The 21,585-nt window shown below is 49.1% G+C and overlaps 3 protein-coding genes across 4 annotated transcripts; 2 read left to right on the top strand and 1 right to left on the bottom strand.

Moving 5' to 3' along the window:
- The first annotated feature begins 753 nt into the window (after positions 1 to 753).
- Positions 754 to 4,159, top strand: LOC132707017 (CCR4-NOT transcription complex subunit 3). 2 transcript variants are annotated; one of them, XM_060678636.1, is made up of 5 exons: positions 754 to 979; positions 1,081 to 1,313; positions 1,379 to 1,880; positions 1,941 to 2,416; positions 3,306 to 4,159. In XM_060678636.1, the coding sequence occupies exons 1-5, from the start codon at positions 955 to 957 to the stop codon at positions 4,134 to 4,136; spliced, it is 2,067 nt and encodes a 688-aa protein (XP_060534619.1). In that variant the 5' UTR covers positions 754 to 954; the 3' UTR covers positions 4,137 to 4,159. The 2 variants fall into 2 exon arrangements, with proteins under 2 accessions (XP_060534619.1, XP_060534617.1); XM_060678634.1 differs by having other exon boundaries at positions 1,932 to 2,416.
- A 39-nt stretch (positions 4,160 to 4,198) lies between these two features.
- On the bottom strand, positions 4,199 to 10,619 carry LOC132707018 (uncharacterized). The gene is made up of 6 exons (XM_060678637.1): positions 10,001 to 10,619; positions 9,806 to 9,946; positions 9,513 to 9,704; positions 8,496 to 8,597; positions 7,703 to 7,866; positions 4,199 to 5,463 (listed from the first exon to the last, which is right to left on the bottom strand). Exons 1-6 carry the CDS (start codon positions 10,439 to 10,441, stop codon positions 5,010 to 5,012), a joined length of 1,494 nt encoding a protein of 497 aa, XP_060534620.1. The 5' UTR covers positions 10,442 to 10,619; the 3' UTR covers positions 4,199 to 5,009.
- Positions 10,620 to 10,631: 12 nt separating this feature from the next.
- LOC132707016 (1-phosphatidylinositol 3-phosphate 5-kinase) lies at positions 10,632 to 21,136 on the top strand. The gene is made up of 10 exons (XM_060678633.1): positions 10,632 to 10,751; positions 10,806 to 11,199; positions 11,246 to 11,667; positions 13,658 to 14,355; positions 14,406 to 15,777; positions 15,832 to 16,245; positions 16,301 to 17,053; positions 17,253 to 17,818; positions 20,526 to 20,687; positions 20,740 to 21,136. Exons 2-10 carry the CDS (start codon positions 10,936 to 10,938, stop codon positions 20,925 to 20,927), a joined length of 4,839 nt encoding a protein of 1,612 aa, XP_060534616.1. The 5' UTR covers positions 10,632 to 10,751; positions 10,806 to 10,935; the 3' UTR covers positions 20,928 to 21,136.
- Positions 21,137 to 21,585: the final 449 nt, after the last annotated feature.

Here is a 21,585-nt window from a genome sequence, read left to right as displayed (position 1 = left end):
GCCAGATTATACAACCACCGTAGTTATTTGATAAATCAGATAGTAAAACATCGAGTCATATCTCTTTCACGATGAAAAACGTGCGCACCGTTCGTCACATAATCATTTAAAATTACAATCGCCGTGCCCCATCTATGATATGGTAGCTGAACGTCAACGCTTCTTTAACGAACGGGTTCAACCTGCACTAACTCTGGCCACTCAACTCAACCTTGTATCGCACGATGTCGACTGATCCCGAATTTACGGCGGAGCGGCAATAAAACACGGCAATTAAGAACCGCTTAACCCGAAAAATCAAAATCAAATCACCGGCGGTCCGGATTAACTGGCGAAGGTAATAAATCGAGCAAAATCCAGACTATTAACATTTATTGAACTCGTTTATCAGCGAATCTCTTCGTATACGCCCAAGATTCACGACGAATTTTCTAGGAAAAAAACGTCCGTGTTCAGTGGCAAAGTGTCTCCTCATCCGCTCTTCGAAAAACGGAAACTTATCTGTAATTGTCAATGTCGAGGTTGATTGTGGAACTAGTTGTTTAATTCACTGCCGATTACGGGTGCTCCAAAATTAGAAACTAACTCTCCAATCATATCCCACTAGCCACTTAATTGCTCAAGCAAGAGTCCGTAAACCTAGAAGCTGGACCCTAGAAAATGGAATGGTGGTCACGACGGCAACGACGCTGATGGGCGAACGTGCCGCGAGCAATGTACGACCGACGCGGCAGCACATCTATGGACGTACACACGGTTGATCTGTGAGCAAACACGTACGATAAAGGAAGAGTTTTATTTATGTTTAGCGCGAATTATTTATCCGGAATCGGAAAATATTTGCCTTAGGTACGAATGCGCGAGACGTAGGCTCCGGTCGAATTGATGGGTGTTTGTTTAGTCGCGTCTGGACGGTTTAAGTGATAGATTTTAGGATGAATTGAGGTGGCAGACATGGCGGCTACCAGAAAACTACAAGGTAAACGGACGCGGCGGCGCGTCGCCGGCGGCGGCGGGCCTCGGGACGCCGGACCGCAAGGCCCCGCGCTTCCCGCCGTTACGTTTGGCCCCGTGTTTTAGGCGAAATAGATCGGTGTTTAAAAAAAGTGTCGGAAGGCGTGGACACGTTCGAAGACATCTGGGCGAAGGTCCGCAATGCCGGCAATACCAACCAGAAGGAAAAGTATGAGGCGGACCTCAAGAAGGAAATCAAAAAGTTGCAGAGGCTTCGGGACCAGATCAAAAGCTGGATCGCGTCCGGCGAGATCAAAGACAAGAGTATCCTGATGGAGAACCGGAAGCTGATCGAAACGGTGAGTGGGTAGGGGGTTGCGGCGTCGCGGCCGGGTTTTTACGTGCGATTTTACCGCTCGATCAGCAAATGGAGCGGTTTAAAGTGGTGGAACGCGAGACAAAAACTAAAGCGTACTCGAAAGAGGGTCTGGGCGCGGCCCAGAAGCTGGACCCCGCGCAGAAAGAGAAAGAGGAGATGCAGCAGTGGCTCAGATCGTCCATCAATCAGCTAGCGATCCAGGGGGACTCGTTTGAGAGCGAGATGGAGCAGCTCCAGTCCAAGGGCAAGAAGAAGCTGGACAAGGACAAACAGGAGCGGATGGACGAGCTGAAGGCGCGCCTCGAGCGGCACAAGTTCCACATACACAAGCTGGAGGCCCTCCTCAGGATGCTGATGAACGAGTCGGTGGAGGTGAAGCAGATCAAGCCGATCAAAGACAACGTCGAGTACTACATCGAGTCGTGGAAGGAGCCCGACTTCGAGGACAATGAGTTCATCTACGACGACATCATCGGGCTCGACGACGTCGAACTGTCGGGGGTGGGGCTGCCGTCGTCGGCGACTACCGACAGCAACGACACGGGAGGTAGGAGGGAGCCGGAGGCGGCGCGGCGGGCGGTATTTATTGATGGGTCAGTGTTTTCAGGGACGCCGACGTCGATAATATCGGGGTCGTCGCCGATCTCGTCGCCGCTGCCCTGCGGAGCGCCCCCCGCCACCTTCAACCATTCCAGTGACGCGAACAACAGCTGCGGGGAGGCGGACAAACGGGCTGCGGTCGGGGCGTCGAAACCCGTGAAGCCGACGCCCGTGAGGGCGACCGCCGCCCCCGCGACGGCGGCGGCGACTCTCAACACCAGCACCGGCTCGATCCTCAACTACAGCAGCTGCGCGACGTCGACGCCGTCGGCCAAGGCGGCGTCGCAAGGCGCGACGCCCAAGGCGCCGCCGCCGCCGTCGAGCCCGCCCCTAGGGGCGAGCAATTTCGCTGCGGTGGCGGCCAGCACCGCCAAGATTAGTACAAGCGGAGATAGCAATCCCTCGTCTGTGATACCCAACGTTAGTCAGCAAACCTCGGGGGCGGCGGCGATACCCGCCGCCAACGGCCCCACGCCCGCACAAGTGAGTAAAAAAGGGGAAACTTTCTACGTTAAAGTTTTTCCGTGTCGGAAAACCCTTTCAAGTTACGTAATAATAAACGGAAAGCATGTGCGCGTACTTTCGCAAGTGAGAGCCCCACCTCGGAAAAATCCCGCTGTAGGTCCATAAACCTATAGTAAAACGAATTTTTGTCTACGATCCACCGAAAAGGAGTATAATTCTAAAAATGTAAAAAAAAACTCACGAAATTCATGCCAAAGTCTTAAATTTTACACAGGATGTTTGTCGAATGAGGAAAAAGGCATCGAATCTGCAGATAATAGCTAAAAACTTCACTTTCCGGGTCAAATAGTTGCCGATTTCGAGCAAATTCCAACCCAGATGGGCTTTTGCATGTTTATCTACATCAGTGCATATATATCAACGTTAAACCGTGCCTTATTATCGGATCAGATCAAAATCGGATTCACCGCCACTTACCGTAACAAAAACCGTAACACTGGGCTCTTTTTCTGGGTCTTATGGTAGCTTTTCCTTTTTGATTCCAATTAGATTTCAATCAAGGCACCCGCGATATTGATTAAAACCAATAAATTAAATTACTTCTCGTATGATCGGAAACACTGCGTCGGAAATCTGCATTTTCCAGACATTTACCTATTGTCAAATTAAAAGTTGCACATTTCACGCGTCGATATATATTTTCGAAAATAAAATCCATCTCTGCACCTATAAGGTTATGTCAAAATTCCGACGTCGCGTGTCAGTGTATTTCTAGTGTTTTCGAACCAGGTGGCGCCAGTTTAAAAATGTATAATAAAGTACGAAAAAGGTCCGAGAATCGGGCAATATATTTTTTTTTATGTGGTGGGGGTGGAAGCGAACGTTGATTGGTCCGCGATGCGCGCAGGTCACGACGACGGTCTCGACGACGGGCGGCCCGCAGAAGCTCAACCCGGCCGACGTCACGACGCCCGTACAAAACAGCCGCGTCAGTCCGGAGGCGGCGGCGGCGCCACCTCCGGGCACGCCGTCGCCGGCGCCCGACGTCCCCGCCGCGACGCCCAGCGACAAGATCTCGATCGACGGCCTGACGTCGCTCAAGTCGATGGCGCAGCAGGTGATAGACAGGGCGGGGCTCGAGAGCCAACTCGCGGAGGCGCCGCCCCCCACGCCGCCCCACCTCCACCAGCAGCAGGCGATCCTCGACTCGGCGGCGGCCGCCAAGAGCCTACAGGCCAAGTCGGAGGCGCACATCCCGCCGCTGCTGGGCGTCGCGCCCCTCGGCGCCGTGCCCCTCCAGAAGGAGCACCAGCAGCAGTTCCAGCTGATGGAGTCCGCGTTCTATCACCTGCCGCACCCGTCCGATTCGGAACGCATCCGGACGTACCTGCCTCGGAACCCCTACAACACCCCCTCCTACTACATCCAGGCGCCGCTCGCCCACTCCGACACCCTGGAGTTTTACCAGCGCCTCGGCACCGAGACCCTCTTCTTCGTCTTCTACTACATGGAGGGCACCAAGGCGCAGTACCTGGCGGCGAAGGCGCTCAAGAAGCAGAGCTGGCGCTTCCACACCAAGTACATGATGTGGTTCCAGCGGCACGAGGAACCCAAGATCATCAACGAGGAGTACGAGCAGGGCACCTACATCTACTTCGATTACGAAAAGTGGGGCCAGCGCAAAAAAGAGGGCTTCACCTTCGAATACAAATACCTGGAGGACAGAGACCTTAATTGATTAAAGTAATATTTATAGACGCGGGGGTTTCATTTCGGGAAGGGGGGAAGAAAAACCACGGCTACTACGTGAAACGTTTATTTACCTAAAACTTATCACAAGGACGTGGAATGTGCGCGACGGAGCTTCGATATAGATTAGTGGAAAAAAGCATGGAAATTCATTTCCATACTTTGCGTAATTAAAAATTGTAGATTTGCTTAAAAGTTACCCAAAACATGGAACAGCTTGGAATAAAAGCAAAGGAAGTGGAGAAGAGGCCCCAAAACTCATTCAAGGTATAGGGAGGGCTTAAAAAAAAGCATCGGTTTGGTTTTAAATGTCAGTAATGTGAAGAAAAGGCCAAAAAGACCCTCCCCCAAAACTACCTTTAGGATTGGTAAAGCCATTCAAGCCGATACAACATGGAATAAAAGTAAAGGAAGTGAAGAAGGGGCCCCAAAACTACCCTTAGGATTGGTAAAATCAGTTACGGAATATGGAAAGCTTAAAACGTAGAAAAATTTGGCATTTAAGTTGGGGAAAGTGAAGAAAATTAGTTCTTGGTTCCATTGTGTCGACCCCATTGGATACCTTAAAATCCAATGGGAAATTAGAAACTACAGAAATTGGTCGATCCTATGCCTAGAAGATGCAAAATAATAAGCCAAACTTAAACGTTAATATTACGTGAACGGAGTCATAACCTGCGGAAATTAATACGCTCGCGGTATTCAAATGTTTCCATACTTTTTTCCACTAGTGTTAAGTACATAAAAATGGAAAATACTGGAGAAGGGCGCCCCCACACCCTCATAAAAGGCAAGACGTCGCTATCTCTCGCCCCGCTACACGTTATACAATAAAAAAAAAGGCGCGGTCGCGGGGGGGGGCCTACTTCTTGATGCGCCTGATGATCTTGCGGAACGATGCGGTCCACTTGGTGCGCGTCAGCTTGGCGCAGTCGTCCTCGTCGAGGGCCGCCGACGGACAAAACTTGTCCTTGGGCGTCGCGGCGTTGCTCTTGTAGTCGCCGCACAAGTCGGACGAGAAGCCAGAGTCGCTGCCGAACGCGCCGAAGCTGTCCCGGTTTGCGTGGACGTCGTCGCCGAGGAGGGCGGACGACGCGTCCGACGCGTCGTCCATGTACGAGATGGACAGTTCGGCGAACGGAAGACTGCCTAGCGACGAGCACTCGGACGGGTCCCCGGAGGCGGCGGCGGCGGCGGCGGGACAGAACCACTCGGACAGGCTCTCGCCGCCCTCTCCGTGGATGGGCGACCGGGGCGGCTTGATCATGTTGCGCATCTCGAGGAACGGCGTCTGTAGACAGCCGAGTAGCTTCCGGCTGCGCAGACACGGTCATGGTACATTTGAACTACCCGCCTCGATTTATACGGAGTGTTATTGAAATGACCTCGTATATGGCAAAAATGCTAGTTACAACGTTGTATTGTAACAGCATTACACAAGAATGCAATACAATTATAGGCCAATTAGCTTAACCTGTCATCCATGTAAATGCATGGAGAAAATTATTGTATCTGAATTAGCGCCTTTCTTACCTCGGTGATCAACTATCACGAACTTAACGAAATGCTTAGATGACTGGACGAGAAGCTACGATTAAAATCAACAAGTTGATGTAATTTATTTAGATTTCGAAAGGCGGCTTTTGAGAAAGTTCCGCAAAATCGTTACTATCGAATACGAGTAAATGGCAGTTTGTCAAATAGGCATAAGGTGTGTTGTTTCGTAGGGATCTGTTCTTGGGCGGTTTCTTTTTCTAATTTATGTGAACGACATAAATGAAGATGACACAAAACTATACGCGAATCCTACTGGAAACTACCTTCAGAGAGACCTGACAATGATAGAACTTTGAAAAATGCAATGTTTTATGTATTGGAACAAACAGAAAACTGAGTATCTTTGTATCCTTAATAAAAAGAGCTCACAACATGTAGAAGAACGTAAAGATCTGGGAATTGTGATAACTTCCAACTTGAAATGGGAGACACATATTTCAAAAGTAGTTAAACAGGTTAAGACTTTGGTGTTTTGTATGAAGAAGGCCTTTTTTAATAGATGATCTCAGGCTTTATAAGTCTTTCTTTTGTCGAAAATTAAAAGAAAAAAAACAAAGAATTTCTATTTCTTTTTTGTGATATCATTGAATATACACTATATACTTTTTAACATATATATTATATATATTTTTTAACAAGGATTTTTTCGCTGTTGTAAATAAATAAAACGTTCGCAGCTTGGATCTAGATAAACGGAGAATTTTCGCACCTCTTATTCTGCCGTCCTTTTTACCGTGTCCCTTCTTATCAATCGATAAAGTTCAACATTGCCTAGGGCCGAATAAGCGCCCCGTTACTAAAGCTTAAAGTCTAGGCGGTGTTGTCAGTAATAATAATAAATTGCCTTTATTGTTCTATATTGTTATATACAAATATACAGTAGAGAAGAGGCGAAGTCCAGCAAAAGCTACTCCACTTGACAAAAAAAACAATGGAAATCGAATTATTTGAGAAGTTAGCACTTTAAACCTGAAATATTTTTTAAAAAATTTAATTGAGAAGAAATGGGTAACAGAGGACTAAACCATAGTTCATAATCGAAAGGACAAGTGATTGAGCTAAAAGTTTCCGTAAATCGTTCTAAGACTTTTTTACCGACAAAGATACATATTCCACGGATCTAAGTCCACAATCAAATATAACACCAAGGTTGACAATTCACAATTTTGCAAACGTTCGCCGTTAATTAATATTGGGATTTGGGATACTCGTTCAATGTTAGGTTTAGGAGAAAAGAACTGCATTTTTTAGCATTAAGCTGAAGTCAAATATTCGATGGATGTATCAGAAATATAAATTACGAATAATATAGGTCCAAGGACGGAACCTTGCGGTACACCTGATCAGACAGAGAGAAATTCAGAACTTACGTTGTCAAGGGTAACTCTGATATCTGTTAGCTAAGTAGTTTTCAAAAAATCGAGTCGAAACATCATCGAAGCCGTAGTAACTCAAAGGCTTTAGAGTAATCTAAAGATACAAATGCAGTCGCAAGACCATTACAGTTTTGCCATAATAACCACCACGCGAAAAACCTCGTTTAGAACCTGCGCCGGAATTGTCGATCATTTAAAATATACCGCAAAATGTTTCTTATAAGATTGCGATTGTATCTTAAAACGTCATCAAACACATTTGCGATAATCACATTTTTTTCCTTTTCAATAAGCACCCACATTCTGGGGCAGAATGAACAGGAAACGATTGAAACTGCTAGTCCAGAATGAGGGCCACAATAGGACCGAACGTTTGTTAATGGTGGACGACAAGGGTGGCCCCGAGCCAGAAATCAAGGGAGGGATGATAAAAGAAGCATTGGTCGATGTCCGGAACAACCACCATATCAAATGATCAATATGATCGCAGCGTTTGAATGGATAATGCCATCGTAGGATGTTGAAGAGCTCGGCATTGGAGAAAATACGCCAAAGGACCTCACAAATATATCAGTAACAGGAAACTCGGTGCGGTACATTTGAACTACTCGTCCAAACTTACTCGTATCGGTGCTGATTGGGCGCCAACTTCCCGTAGGTGGCGCGCGTGTACTTGCACACGGAGCACTTCTTCCGCTTGCACGTCACCAGGTGCTCGACCGCCTTCTGGAACTGCGACGTCAGCGACGAGCTGCGGTGGTGATCCGTCCTGAGCTGCGCCGCCACCTGTAACAACCGCCCCCGCGTGAAAATCGATCGGGCGCCGCCGACATTTTTATTTTTAGCGCCGCACCTGCCGCCTTACGCAACCAAAAATTATTCATAACAGACGCTGATTAATGGCGACGTTACGCAACGCTTACGCGATATTTGACGGTCCGACCTTGACTTTGGGCTGAAGTCTCACGTTGCTGTACATTTGCTGCGTTCAATTTCCCTTTACAATTATGTTATAACTATTTTCTTTAAAAAAATTACGATAAATTGGAGTTAAAGGTATCCAGACACCAACTAACCATTAACATGGAGTCTTGACCCACACCAAGAATTACGAAAACCCAACCAAAACAGACCAATATTTGTGTTGAAAACAATGGAAACCGTTTAATATGTTCTTAAGATTTTTCAACTATTTCGAGGCATGTGAAACTTGAAACACAAGTAAGAAAGTATTAGTAAGTTAGTATTCAAGGTGGTTCTAAAATCTATCCTAAAATATTTCCCCAAACGGGAAGAAAAGAGATATGTTCAAATGTCATATTAAGTAGAAAAACGCAGCAGACACACCCTGTATAATTTGGATTCGTCCCCCTTTCTGTATACAGTTAAAAAAATAAAAAAAAAAACCTACTCACCTGTCCTGACAAATAGTCCGAAGCGTCGGTCCTCCGCCTTCGCAAGGGACGCCGCCCCGCCTCCTTGCGCTCCGCCTCCAGCTGTTCTTTCAGTTGGTCGTTCTGAAAGAAATGTAATCTTTGAGACGTAGCAAAAAGCAAGGTTATACTAATCTTATATATTGCACTACACAAAGAACTGGCAGAACAAATGTGCTAGCATAGCTTGCCTATGCAGTTTTGTCAAGCCCCCGGTTGAATTTATGGCTGTGAAGAATAAATATTTAGGTGTAAAGATTCCAAGTGGGAGATCCAGCGGAAAAGAAACATCTCATCAGTTAAATCAAGCCATGCGGACCGTTTCCAAAGTAAATCCGCTTGTATGGAATGAAAATGCTGACGTGAAAGAAAAAGGAGACACGACACAGGAAGAACGGGCTAGTCAGGCGCGTGGAAAATCAAAGATTGGAGAAAAAAAAAAAACTTTGAAGAGAGGATGCGAGAGATGGGCGACCGAGTTACAAAATACATTTTTTGAAGTCATATCTAGTAAACTTCACTGCTTATAATTTGCTATACCTGTAGCTAGTTGTTTAAGTACTTAGAGAGCAATTAGATAAGTACGTTGGACTGTGCTAGTCATCGAAAACCTAGTCGTTTCACAACAGGTACCGCTGTACCTTTGAACTACCATAAGCTTATCTTCTGAGTTTGTTTTCTCTATCTGGACTTTGTTGACACCGTATGGGTACTTATTATTTCCATTATTGTGTATTTACTAGCCTTTAGATTAAATTAGTTGTCGAATTGACTGTCCCTGTGAAATTAACTTTTAAAATATGAGTTAGTTAGTTGCGCAATACGCGGGTCCCGTTGGCTGTAATTTGCAATTCTCATTTAAATAAAATCCACATTTTCCAAAAAAAAAAAACTAGGTAAAAGAATAAAAAATATCTCTGACGCAACGCCACATTAATGCGTGAGTAAACCGTGTCGTAAATATTCATGAGTCGCGGCCGAGAATATTAAATCACTCACCTCGCGCTCCAAGCTTTCCTTCTCGCTCTTGATCTTCGTCAGGTGGTGCACCACCTCCTGGCGCGCCCTCTCCAGCTTCCGTCGCGTGTACTCAGACTCCCTGGCCTGCTCGCGCAGCAACTTTAAGGTCGCGTCCCGCTCCTTCTCGATGAGCGCCTTCTGCTCCAGTAACCGCTCCTTCTCCGCCCTCAGCTGCGAAAACGACGTTTAATTTTTATGCGGGCCGCGTCGCCCGCCCGAAAACGGGGCCGATTTCGGCCACACGCGGCCTAGAAAATATTCAAATCGCGTACCTTGTCGCATTGTTCCTCTAGGTAGACGACCCGTTCGAGGTGGACGAACACCTCGTCCTCTTTTTCGCGCAGCAGCGACTCGTTCGACTCCAGGCGGCTCGCGTACTCGCGCCGCTGCTGAATCAGGTCGTCCCGTTCCGTCTGGAACGCGAATCGTGGGGTACGAAAATGGGAACGAGCCACCCCGACACTCACCTTGACCTCGTGGTACTTCTCCTCGAGGTAATAGGCGATGTCGCGCGCCTCCTCGTACTTCTTCGACAGGTGCAGGTACTTGTCGTAGTGCTTCTTGAACAGCACGAACCTGTAGAAGTCATTCTCGCTGACCATGTCCCGGATACTGTCCTCGGGATCGACCCGATCGTACACGGACGTCCGTTTACGGTGGCCCGTGGCCGGCGACGCGTCGAGAAAGTCGTCGGTCGTCGGCGACATGCACCCCGAATCGAGCAGCGTCTCGGAACGCCCCCGGTGGATCTCCTCGCCGAGCGGGATATCGGTCGGGTTTTGGAGAACGAGCTCGTCGCTTTTGCTCGAGCTCAGCTCGTTGTATGGGTCCGGGGTCCTGTTGGCCCGGTACGCGTCCAGGAACGCCCGCGGAAAAGTGTCCCCCCGGGGCACCAATAAATCGGTCATTATTTCGTCGTCGGTAAACTAGCGCGAGACTCGCGCATTAGAAAGGCGGACGCGCTCGCTTCTTCGTCGAAGAAGCAAACACGATAAAAATAAACACTCGGGTGGTGGAAGTGGAAAAAAAACAAAGCGGAATTGGACGCGACGTCACCTCCCGACACGCTCGAGAAAACTGACCACAGAAAAATTATTATGGGAACTGACGTGACCGTTCGACTACGACGCCATCTGAAGGGTACTTTCACGCTGCGTTGCCGGTTTTACAGGCAACAAATTATTACGCCGCTTCGGTATTTCACTCGAATGGTTTTTGGTATTTGATTGTTTTAAAAAATACATTAGTTCCCTTCCCGAATAAACATTTCAGGGTAAAATTACCGAAACATATGGCGCCCACGGAACAGGTGACTGTGACGTTTCACCTAACCCTACTTTTCGACGTTGGTCGATAATATTTGTTTACTCTCGTCACCTGATTGGCACAGAACGATGCCGCGATGAACAAAAATCTGGAATCGCCGACGAAGCTCGCGGAGTTCGCGCCGCTCCAGCAAGAGGACAGGTCGCAGAGCGTGGGCCAATTTATCTCCAGTTTCTTCAAAATGGGCGGCAAGCCCGAAGACGGAGCCTCGGGGGAGGACGCGACCGAAGAGTCCGAGACGGCCCGCGAGCCGAGCATCTACGACGTGGACCTGAGCGAAGGCCGCAGCCTACCGAACGTGCTCAAGAGGATCAGCAACCTGCTGGCGCTCAAGAGTAACGTCGGTTTGCCGCGTTTCGACACGTTTCGCTTAAATCTCTCAGCAGAATTTGCAGGACTACGCGGACACGGAGCTCAAAAAGTACTGGATGCCCGACTCGGTCAGCAAGGAGTGTTACGAGTGCTCGGAAAAGTTCAAAGTGTACCGTAGGCGTCACCATTGCCGGGTGTGCGGCCAGATATTCTGCTCGCAGTGCTGCAACCAGCACATCCCGGGCAAAATATTCGGCTGCACGGGCGACCTACGGGTCTGCACGTACTGCTGCAAGATCGTGCTGTCTTACATGCAGTCGTCCAACTTCGGGGCAGACCTCTCCGCCGATCTGGGGCACTTGCAGAAGGACCTGCGGGCCAAGTTCGGGGACCCGTCGGGCCCGGTCTCGTCCCCAAACAAACCCTCGGAAACTAACGACGCCTTGCGCAGGAAAATCTCGGTAGGATATCGAGACGAGCAGTTTTCCCCAGGAAGGTTGGTGGAACCCAAAAATGGCATGTCCAATAAATTTTGTCTTCTGTAGGAACCCACGACTAATATAAAGTAGTTCCTGGGGTTCCTACCCACGTTTGCGCTGAAAATGGCGTTTTTTCTACTCCCGTCTGTAATAGTATATTATGCAAGAAGTGCGGTAAAGAGGCATTCGACTGGCGAGTTTATTTGACACGAGCGGAGCGAGTGTTTAATAAACGAGTGACTTAAAAAGTTTACCGAACGTGTTGCATACTATATTTTTTCTACGATCGTTAGTTTTTGGCCACATTTTCGCAAATCAACACAAAAACATTCGAAATGTTTACTCGACCGCAACAGACGTTTTATGTAATTTAATTTACTCACTTTATTTACTTTAATTTACCTTCGGTTTTCCTCGCTCCGAAAAGAAAAAAGCAAGCGCTTAAGTGACACTTAAATTACTTAAACGACATCATACGTCTGAGACATTAGCAGGTCTGTAGAGTAATGAAAACATGTTTAGTGGTAAGGCAGATAGAGGGCGCTAGTGTGCAGCTCGCCGTTTGAAGTCCGAACAGTCCGTTAAAAAGTGTAACAAGACACGGACGTTAATTTGATAGCAACTTAAATGGGCTGTCGAACATGTTTTATACTTTACAAAGTGACAAAAACTTTTTCAACGTTTGATCATTAGAATTGTGGAAACTCAACAATTCATGTCCGAAACTGACGTGGTAAAGTGACTGCGCACGCTAGATCGGTGCGCAATTTAGGTATTTTGCAGTCACTACCACATCAGTTTCGTTTCCCACGAATCGGGGGCACTTAAGGACATTTCCGGGATTTTACCGCACTGCTGCAACAACTAATTGTAGAAAAAGAGTATGCAACACGTTCGGTAAACTTTTTAACTCACTCGTTTATTAAAAACTCGCTCCGCTCGTGTCAAAAAACTAGCGATTCAAATGCCGTTTACCGTATTTGTATAATATACTATTTTCACATGTGTGTTATTGGCCGAAGGTTATAGGTGGACCAGAAATATAGTGCTTTTACAACCGACTCCGCGATTAACTTTGCCTAATGTTTATTACTCCAAAACCGCCGCCCCTTATAGAACATCCTGACGAGCAGCCGCTTACCCGTAATCAGTCCAGGACCGTCCTAGGAATTTATCTATCTACACTAACAATATGTACATAAAAAAAATTGTGCAAAGTATTGCGTTCTATGTCACTTTCATTTCATCGATTTTCGAAAGTATCTGCGCTCGTATAAAAATTTTGCATGTAACGGTAAGCCTTACGGGATCGCCGTTGGTACAGAAATGATCACCGTCGAAAAAAACATGTTTTTTTTCTCCGTTTTCATCTTTTGGTTTTTCCTGAATAATTTTCGAACCGTTGAAGCTACAAAATTGAAATTTGTGTCCTTTTTAATCCTCCACGAGGCACATAGGCTTATAAGAAATGGCCCTGATCCGACGCCGGTATCCATCTTTATTTCGCGATTTTCGACTGTTTTTTGGACCTAATCCGTTGAAACAGTGTTATAGGCCGTATCAACGGCTACTGTTTTTGTATTTACGGTTTTTGTATATCACATGCGCTGTTCGAGATATTTGAAAAAATCCAAATGAAAATCGCCATTTCTCGCCATCAATCTAGACGCGATGACGTCATTTACAATTACCACGCACTCCATGGTTTCAGAAAACCATTTACTCCATTGCAACTTATTACTTATTCGACAGTGTCCCCCGGCATCAAATTTAAAACGGTCCGTTTATGTTTCAAATAAAAATTTCAAGTTTAAACATGTATTTGTTACGCTCCATCTCAGGTAAAACTTAGTTAATACTTTTACGACGGTCCCGCGAAGGTCTACGCTTAAGGTACCGCGACATACTTAAAACGTCAAAGTAATAAGTATACTACATTTTTGGTCATGCTACACTTGATTTTTCGCAGTCCATGCGTTTGCCGTTATTTTTAAATGGCGGTTTCAGCGCGTACCTGTCGCCCGAGGAGAAGCTGCGCGCGCTGCGCAGTTCCGCGTCGCTGTGCGGTCTCTACGACGAGGTGTGCGGCGCGCAATTCGGGCGCACGCTCGCCGACCACTTCGTCGGCTCGGAGCTCGTCGACTGGCTCATCGCCCGCCACAAGGCGACGACGAGGGTCCAAGCGGTCGCCATCTGCCAAGCGCTGCTCGACGGCGGTTACGTCGAGTGCCTCGCGGAACCCTCGCCCTTCGTCGACGGCGACGCCCGATACAGGAAGGGCGCCGGCACGCAACGCCCCTTCGAGCCGAGCTGGGTCAAGCAGATACCCCACGAAGGTGCTTCCCCGGGTCTGCGCTCCTCCGACTCGTACACCCTGGACCTGGACGTGGAGGCGAGCACGGTCTACTTGTCTAAGCCGGCGGACGAGGATCGTCGTCGCTCACCGGAACCTCGCATCCACGAGTCGGCGGTGGTCGTCAGACCGACGGAGCAGCTGGGGGCGGCGCCCGAGTCGGGCTGGTTCGACGCGACGTCGCTGCGCGACGAGAACGGCGAACGGGAGGCCTACGAGCGTCTGACCGAGACCTACGAGCGCCACGAGCAGAGCCTCTGGAAGCAGTTGCTGTCCAGCGAGGGGCTGTCGCATTCGTGGATCGACGCGGTGTCGCCGCTGATACGCGAGGCCGTCGCCGTCGTGAGGCCCGGTACGCTCCGCCCGCCGAGTAGTTCAAATGTACCGCGCGTCTCTTTGCAGACAAACACCACGACGCGATCGACCTGGACGTGCGGCACTACGTGCAGTTCAAGAAAGTGGCCGGCGGGAGGCGGGGCGACAGCCGCCTCGTGCCGGGCGTCGTCTGCAGCAAGCACGTCGCGCACCGCGACATGGACGTCGACGTCGTCGACCCCAAGGTGCTGCTGCTGCAGTGCGCGGTCGTCTATCAGCGGACCGAAGGTCGTCTGATGTCCCTCGAGCCCCTTCTCATGCAGGAAAACGAGTACCTGCGGCACGTGTGCGCGCGGATAGTGGCGTTCCGTCCCGACGTCGTCGTCGTGCACCGGAACGTGTCGAGGCTCGCGCAGGACATGCTGCGCGAGAGCAAGATCGTCCTCGTGTACAACGTGAAGCGGACGGTGATGGACCGGCTGGCCCGGTGCACGGGGGCGGACGTCGTCGCCGCCGTCGACTCCCACATCGGGCGGCCCCGTCTGGGCACCTGCGCACGTTTCTACTCGCGAAACTTGGACGGCAAGCGGCTCATGTTCTTCGAGGGGCTGCCGCGTCCGTGGCTCGGCGGCACGGTGCTCCTGAGAGGCGGGGCGGAGCGCGAGCTGGCCCGTCTGAAGCGGGTCGCGTCGCTCGCTCTCCTCGCCGCCTACAATTGGCGCCTGGAAAAGTCGTTCCTGATGGACGAGTTCGCGATGCCGCCAGACCCCAAGTGCGAGTTCCTGGACTCGCCGTCGTCGCCGCCGCCGCCGCCGTCGCCCGCCAAACACCCTTCGCCGCAACCGCCGCAAACCGAATCCAAAAGGGGGGCGGTGGTCGAGGCGATCGACGACTTCACGGACCCGCTGCACTGCGACGGCCCCGCCTCCGTCAACGACCAGGTGATGGCGGTGGCGGAGCTGCCGCTGGCCAACGCGTTCCGCAAGCATCTCGGCGACGCCATCTTGTGCGTGTCACCGTACGTCGTCTTCTCCGTGCCGTATCTGGAGACGGACGCGGGCAAAAAGTGCGAGCTGCGCCGCTTCTTCCCCAAGGATATGTACCACAGCTCGCAGTTCGACCCCGCGTCCGGGAAGCAGCAGCGTCGGGACGAGGCGAACGTCGTGACGTCGGACGTGAAGGAAACGGTCGCGCTCCATCCGTTCCTCGCGCTGAAGATCATCGCCGTCGAGCTGCGCGACGTGCAGAACGAGCTGGCGCACTTCCGCGCGTGCGGCGGCCGCTACCCCAAGAAGGAAACGCTGAGCGTCCCGACGCCGAAGGAGCCGTCCGAGCGACCGGCCGCCGCCGCCGCCGCCGCCGATTGCCTCGACCCGGCCAACCACCAGAGGCTCGCGGTGCTCTTCTGCAGCTTCAGCCACGAGTCGGCGAACGCGCCCTCCTTCTGCGTCAACCCGTGGTAAGCCGCGGCGCAAAACCCCGTCGCCGTAGCCACCCGAACTTCCGTCGACAGGGTGGTCTACATGGACTTTTACGGGCGCAACGACATCCCGCTGGGCTGCTTCCTCGAGCGGTACTGTTTCCGGCCGAGCTACGCGTGCCCGTCGAAGACGTGCGACTCCCCCATGGTGAAACACGTGCGCAGGTTCGTGCACGGCGCAGGCTGCGTCACCGTCTCGCTCGACGACTTCGACCACGAGTTCTCGGACGAGGCGATCGTCACGTGGACGTGGTGCACGCGGTGCCAGAGCGTGTCGCCCGTGGCGCCGCTGTCCGCGGACTCGTGGTCGTACCCGTTCGCGAAATACCTCGAGCTCAAGTTCCACGGGGACGCGTTCGGCCGTCGGGGACCGAGCCCGTGCCGCCACAGTCTCCACCACGACCACTACCAGTACTTCGGGTACCGCAAGTACGTCGCGTCGTTCAAGTGAGTGCCGCGACCACCTCCCGCCGCTCCCGTTACGATTTCGTCGCGCTCGCAGGTACACGAGCGTGGCCACGTGGGAGATTCGCTTGCCCCGCCTCCGGATCGGGTTGGCGCGAGGTCCGGTGACGCGCGCGCGCGAGTCCCTCGCGGAGGAGGCGCGCGCCCTCGCCCGGAAGGCCCACGACAGGTTCGCCGCCGTCCACGAGCGTCTGTCGTCGGTGTGCGTCGAAGAAGCCGACGGGCACCTGGTGCAGGCCGTCGTCAAGGAGCAGATGCAGTTCAAGCGGCGCGTCGAAGACGTCGTGGCGCTGCTCGGGGCCGAGGAGGCGGAGCCGGAGGCCGCGTGGGCCGCCTGCGGCGAGACGGCGCGCGCCCTCGCTGCGGCGAAGCTCTCGCTGCTCGAGACGGTCGACGCGTGGAACGTGACGCTGCAGGAGGGCAGGAAACGGGACAAGGAGCAGGGCTCGCCCGTCGCCAGCCCGGACGAGGGCGACGGGGACGCGGACGTCGCCGCGAAGAACATTTTGGAGAAGCTGCTGGCGCCCGCGGCCAACGCGGGGCCCATTGCCGCGCCCTTCGGGCCGCAGGAGCACTACTGGGACGCCGCGGGCGCCGTCTTCGAGGCGGAGCTGAGCTCGATCGTCGCGCACGCGCTCGCCACGCCCGACTACAAGAAGGCGCTCGAGGAGTTGACGTCGAAAAGCCCGAGCCCCGCGACCAAGAGGAAGAACCTCGCGGACAAGACGGACGAGGAGAAGGCGTCCGGGCTGCTGGGATTCCTGCGCGGCAAGGAGGGCGGCAGCGACGGGTGAGTCGAACGGTGGGGAGATCGCGTCGGTACTTTTGAACTACTCATTTGGTCGGCCCCTTGGCTAACCCGAATCCTATTTTATAATGGACGGTCGGTTAAATAAATAAATAAATTATGTCCTCTTCTTTAGACGGATGTAAAAGTTTAGGATTATGGTTTGACGGTGGCTTTTTATTTGAACTACTCGTTTGCGCAGCGAGGCGGAGCCGGCGACGCCCGACGACGCCCGAAAATCCCGCAACGCGCACGTCGAGGTCCACTTCCAAGATGGCGCGTCCAAGTTTTCCTGCACCGCTTATCTGGCGGACAAGTTCGCCGCCCTGCGGTCGGCGCTGGTACCTTCGGGCGAAGACGGCTACGTGCGCTCGCTATCCAGGTCGATGCGCTGGAACGTGAGGGGCGGCAAGTCCGGTTCGACTTTCGCCAAGACGTGGGACGACCGATTCGTCCTCAAAGACCTCTCCAAGACGGAGGTGCAGCTGTTCCTCGAGTTCGCCGCCCATTACTTCGCGTACGTGGAGAAGTGCGCGACGAGCGGGCAGCCGTCGCTGCTCGCGAAAATCGTCGGCGTCTACCAGGTGTCGCTGCGGAACGCAGCGAACGCGACCTCGAAGACGGACCTCCTCGTCATGGAGAACCTGTTCTACGACCGCGACGTGAGCCAAAAGTTCGACCTCAAGGGCTCGATGCGCAACAGGCTCGTCGTGCCGGACAAACTGCCGGACGGCGAGGTCGTCTTCCTCGATGAGAACCTCCTGAAGAGTGAGTGAAGCTTGACTGTAACTGCTTATATATTGTTTGATGGGGCGGAGCTAAACGTCGTCTCGGATGACTGATTCCCATATTGGCGACAGGTAGAAACCTGAGTCGCGGTTAGTACTTTTTGGGGCGTATCGCTCATTTAACATTTCTTAAGTTTCGTCATAGAACTGCAAATTATAGATAAGTGAAAATTCATTTTTTAGCAACATGGTGTTGTGCTAGCCAGTTGCGAGTGAGCCTTGGGCGTAACGCATTCCTCTCATGACAAATGCTTTAAAATCTACAGCATCGTGGACCTGGCTCCACCAAATCGTTTGTTGTTGTATTGGTGTAGCAGAAAATATTTGTACTGATTCTTTTCTTTTCGCGTGTAAAACTGTTCAAATGTTAATAATTATTCCCAAAACATAGTATTTCCGCCGTAACTTTCTTCCATCCGCATTTCCTTGTATTTGACGTACAATCCACAGTGCCTCGTCCAAGTAAAAGCCTATAATAATAACATTTTAGATTTTTATGACAAAGGTATAGTCTGTTCATAGATATAAGAAAGTGACTAACTGATACGAATTAAGGAAAGGCCCGGGCAAGCCGTATGAATGAAATATGGCCGAACAGGTCCGTTTTGCTTAGAATTTAATCATTTGGGGTTTTGTTAGGAAAGATAGTAAACAAGATTTATTTATTTATTTATGTACGTCTTTGATGGCGCGTTTGTTTTAGACTTGTCAGTTGAATCAACCCAACCCTTTTCCGGGGTATCATAAGTGTCCAACCAGGTTTCATCCAACTAAAGTGTAAATCCTAATTTTTTCTAGATATTCCAGTCGCCATTTCCGAATTCTAAAAGATTCCATTGAAACTCGCCTTTTGTCCTATAACTGGTAAATTTTACGCCGTATTATATCTTGATCACTTTCATCTACACTCGAGAAAATATAAGTAAATAAGTAAGTAAGAATATTTATTTAGCAGTTTGACCTTTTTTCCAACCATAATTTAAAATAGCCTGGTTGGTGATCGTGCGCAATTCCATTAAGCAACATTAAACTTGCTCTTCTAATGAACTGCCCGACATTTAGCCAATTTAGCTGGTCTAACATACTCTTTATAGGAGTACATCTATCACAGTTCAGGATGATTCTCATAACCTTATTTTGTTGTAACTGTAACTTATTTAAATCTTCTTTTGTACAAGATATAAGCAATGAGCAAATATATGAAAAATGAGGCAAAATTATACTCCTATACACTAATATCTAGTCCACTGCGACAAAAACCGCGACACACGATTAAAAAACCCTATTTTCTTACCAATTTTTTTTGCATAGATATTCAACATGATTACTAAAGCATAATTGTGGATCCAAGATTACCCCCAAATATTTAATTTCGGAAACAAACTCAATTTTATTACCCCGTATATCCACAGAATACCCCGACTTATAAAATTTTTGACAGTTAACCTTAGAAGCACTTGGTTTTGGAGCTATTTAATTTCAGTTTATTTTGACACAGCCATTCGTAGAAATACTGCATTTCGGTGTTCAGTTTGATAGCCATTTCTTTGCAATCGTTTCCAGAGACTGAAATAAGCGTGTCATCAGCAAATAAGTTAGCAAAGGAGTTTTTTAAAACCTGATGCATATCATTTATATAAATAATAAATAAAAGCGGGCCCAACACGCTTCCCTGCGGTACCCCATATCTGCTATCCCTATGACTAGAAACATTATTATTAATTTTAGTCTGGTGAGATCTATCAGATAAAAAGTTCTTTATCCATTCTAGTGCAGAGTCTTTAATGTCATATAATGTCAGCATCGCTTCTTTTTTGCCTGAAATGGGATTATTCACAATTTTCCATACAGTTGATGTTGGAATTTTCGTTAATGCGGCCGTTTCTTCTAAAGATGCTTGCTTGCTGGCACCACGTTTAATGATAGACAAATAAACATTGTTTATCACCTCCCACTGTAACACTGTATTGTAGTTATTGCAAATTTTAACTATTAGGGGTAGCCATTTTTCAGTTTTTTTGAAAATGCGGCTCACGTGAGATGATTTTTTTGTTAGACCCTTGCAAACATGATTTTTATTTTTTTTTAAATACTTCCCGACCCCCCAACCCTCCCAATTCCAATAGGATCCTTTAGGAGACCAAACGCTTTTCGCCTGCCAAATTTGAAGTCCTTAGCTTCAGATTTCGGACACTTATCGCGTTTCATAGCAACGTCCAAAAACCAGTCGAAAATCGAAAAAAAAAAAGATGGACGCCGAAGTTTGAACGCAGCCATTTTTACAAAATGACAAGTGTTTCCGCGTGTGCTTTAAAGCAACTCGATGACTTAGAGGAAGTGTGCAGCTGGTAGAAAAGTGAAAAGCTGGCTAAAAAAAGGCTAAAGCACCCCATTTTCTACAAGAACGTGTCAATATGAATACAGACATAGGTGAAAATAAGTTTCTTACGTTGGTTTGTTATTTTTTAACCATTTACAAGTGAATAAAACATAATATTGGTTATACGTTAGGTTATGTATTTTTAAACAAAGTCATCATTTGTTAAACTAAAATAAATAAAAACTTTTTCTCATTTACTTGAAAGTTAACTTCAACAGACGTTCCAGACCTATTCGAAAACATGGCGCGTCCACTGTTACTGAATATGCGTCCCCCACGCCCCAGGTTAATTTCCGCGGGTTTTCAGTGACGTGCGAGTCGCCGCTCTACGTGCTGCCCCACTCGAAGGAGGTGCTGATGGCCGCCATACAAAACGACACGGACTTTTTGTCAGCCCACTCGGTGATGGACTACTCGCTGGTCGTCGGGCTGGACGCCGTCGACAGGAACCTCGTCGTCGGAATCATAGGTATACAGGGGGCGGGGCGTGTAAAACGGCCGCCAATTCGGGAACGTTGCAGATTATATCCGGACCTTCACGTGGGACAAGAGGATCGAGCACATATTCAAAAAGATCGGCGGGCAGGGCAAGCTGCCGACGATCGTGTCTCCGGAGGAGTACCAGAAGCGCTTCGTCGACGCCATGCACAACTACTTCCTCGAGGTGCCCGACCACTGGGCGGGTCTCGGCAAAGGCATCGACCTTTAGGACCTCGAACAAACCCCTGTGATATTAATAAAATGTTTTCACCTAGCTCGCGTTTATTGGTAATATATTAATAATAATAATATCTTTATTATCCCGCATATTTAGAATACAATTATTATGGATTATTATGGATTTCGTCAAACAGATCATGCAAATGAGGCGGAAAATTACATTAAAAATTTATATAATAAAAAATATATGACAGAGCACAACAATACAGTGATGACAAACATTAATAACTAAAATGTTCGTTTGAATTATAAATACGGTTTTCTAGGAGGAAAAACTTTAGTTTGAACAGTCTATTGTAGACTCTAATACCGGTGTTCGTAAAATATTTTTTTCAAAATTCTGGTCTATTTTTTTTTTATTTAGAAACAGTCTTTGTTACGTGTATTATAGTCGTCGAAATCTAAGTTTTTTTGTAAGGTATTTTTATGTTTATAAACCCAAAAACAAACTTCTAATATGTATATACACGCCAAAGGGAGTATTTTAAAGTCACTATCCGGCGACACTCCAGCAATACACCTTAGGACATTTTTTTGGCACTTGAAAACAGATGCCGCGTGACTTGAATTTCCCCAAAAGGGAATACCATAGAGTAATCTCGAATAGTCGTGAGCGTAGTACAAATTTATCCAGTCAAAACTTTTTT

Source organism: Cylas formicarius, unplaced genomic scaffold (genome assembly GCF_029955315.1).
Source record: "Cylas formicarius isolate icCylForm1 unplaced genomic scaffold, icCylForm1.1 PGA_scaffold_9__14_contigs__length_23061073, whole genome shotgun sequence".
NCBI lineage: Eukaryota > Metazoa > Arthropoda > Insecta > Coleoptera > Brentidae > Cylas > Cylas formicarius.
Note: the sequence above shows the minus strand (reverse complement) of the source record. Positions and strands in the feature narration are given on the sequence as shown.

What these genes read in the sequence shown, in the direction of transcription:
- LOC132707018 (XM_060678637.1), bottom strand. Translation starts at nt 10,441, where the DNA reads ATGACCGATTTATTGGTGCCCCGGGGGGACACTTTTCCGCGGGCGTTC. An exon ending in AGGAAAGCTTGGAGCGCGAG is followed by an intron (nt 8,598 to 9,512) that starts GTGAGTGATTTA and finishes CATTTCTTTCAG; the next exon opens with AACGACCAACTGAAAGAACA. An exon ending in CGGACTATTTGTCAGGACAG is followed by an intron (nt 7,867 to 8,495) that starts GTGAGTAGGTTT and finishes CGGTTGTTACAG; the next exon opens with GTGGCGGCGCAGCTCAGGAC.
- LOC132707016 (XM_060678633.1), top strand. Translation starts at nt 10,936, where the DNA reads ATGAACAAAAATCTGGAATCGCCGACGAAGCTCGCGGAGTTCGCGCCG. An exon ending in AAGGAGGGCGGCAGCGACGG is followed by an intron (nt 17,054 to 17,252) that starts GTGAGTCGAACG and finishes TCGTTTGCGCAG; the next exon opens with CGAGGCGGAGCCGGCGACGC. An exon ending in CCTCGTCGTCGGAATCATAG is followed by an intron (nt 20,688 to 20,739) that starts GTATACAGGGGG and finishes GGAACGTTGCAG; the next exon opens with ATTATATCCGGACCTTCACG.
- LOC132707017 (XM_060678634.1), top strand. Translation starts at nt 955, where the DNA reads ATGGCGGCTACCAGAAAACTACAAG. An exon ending in ACCGGAAGCTGATCGAAACG is followed by an intron (nt 1,314 to 1,378) that starts GTGAGTGGGTAG and finishes CCGCTCGATCAG; the next exon opens with CAAATGGAGCGGTTTAAAGT. An exon ending in ACGGCCCCACGCCCGCACAA is followed by an intron (nt 2,417 to 3,305) that starts GTGAGTAAAAAA and finishes CGATGCGCGCAG; the next exon opens with GTCACGACGACGGTCTCGAC.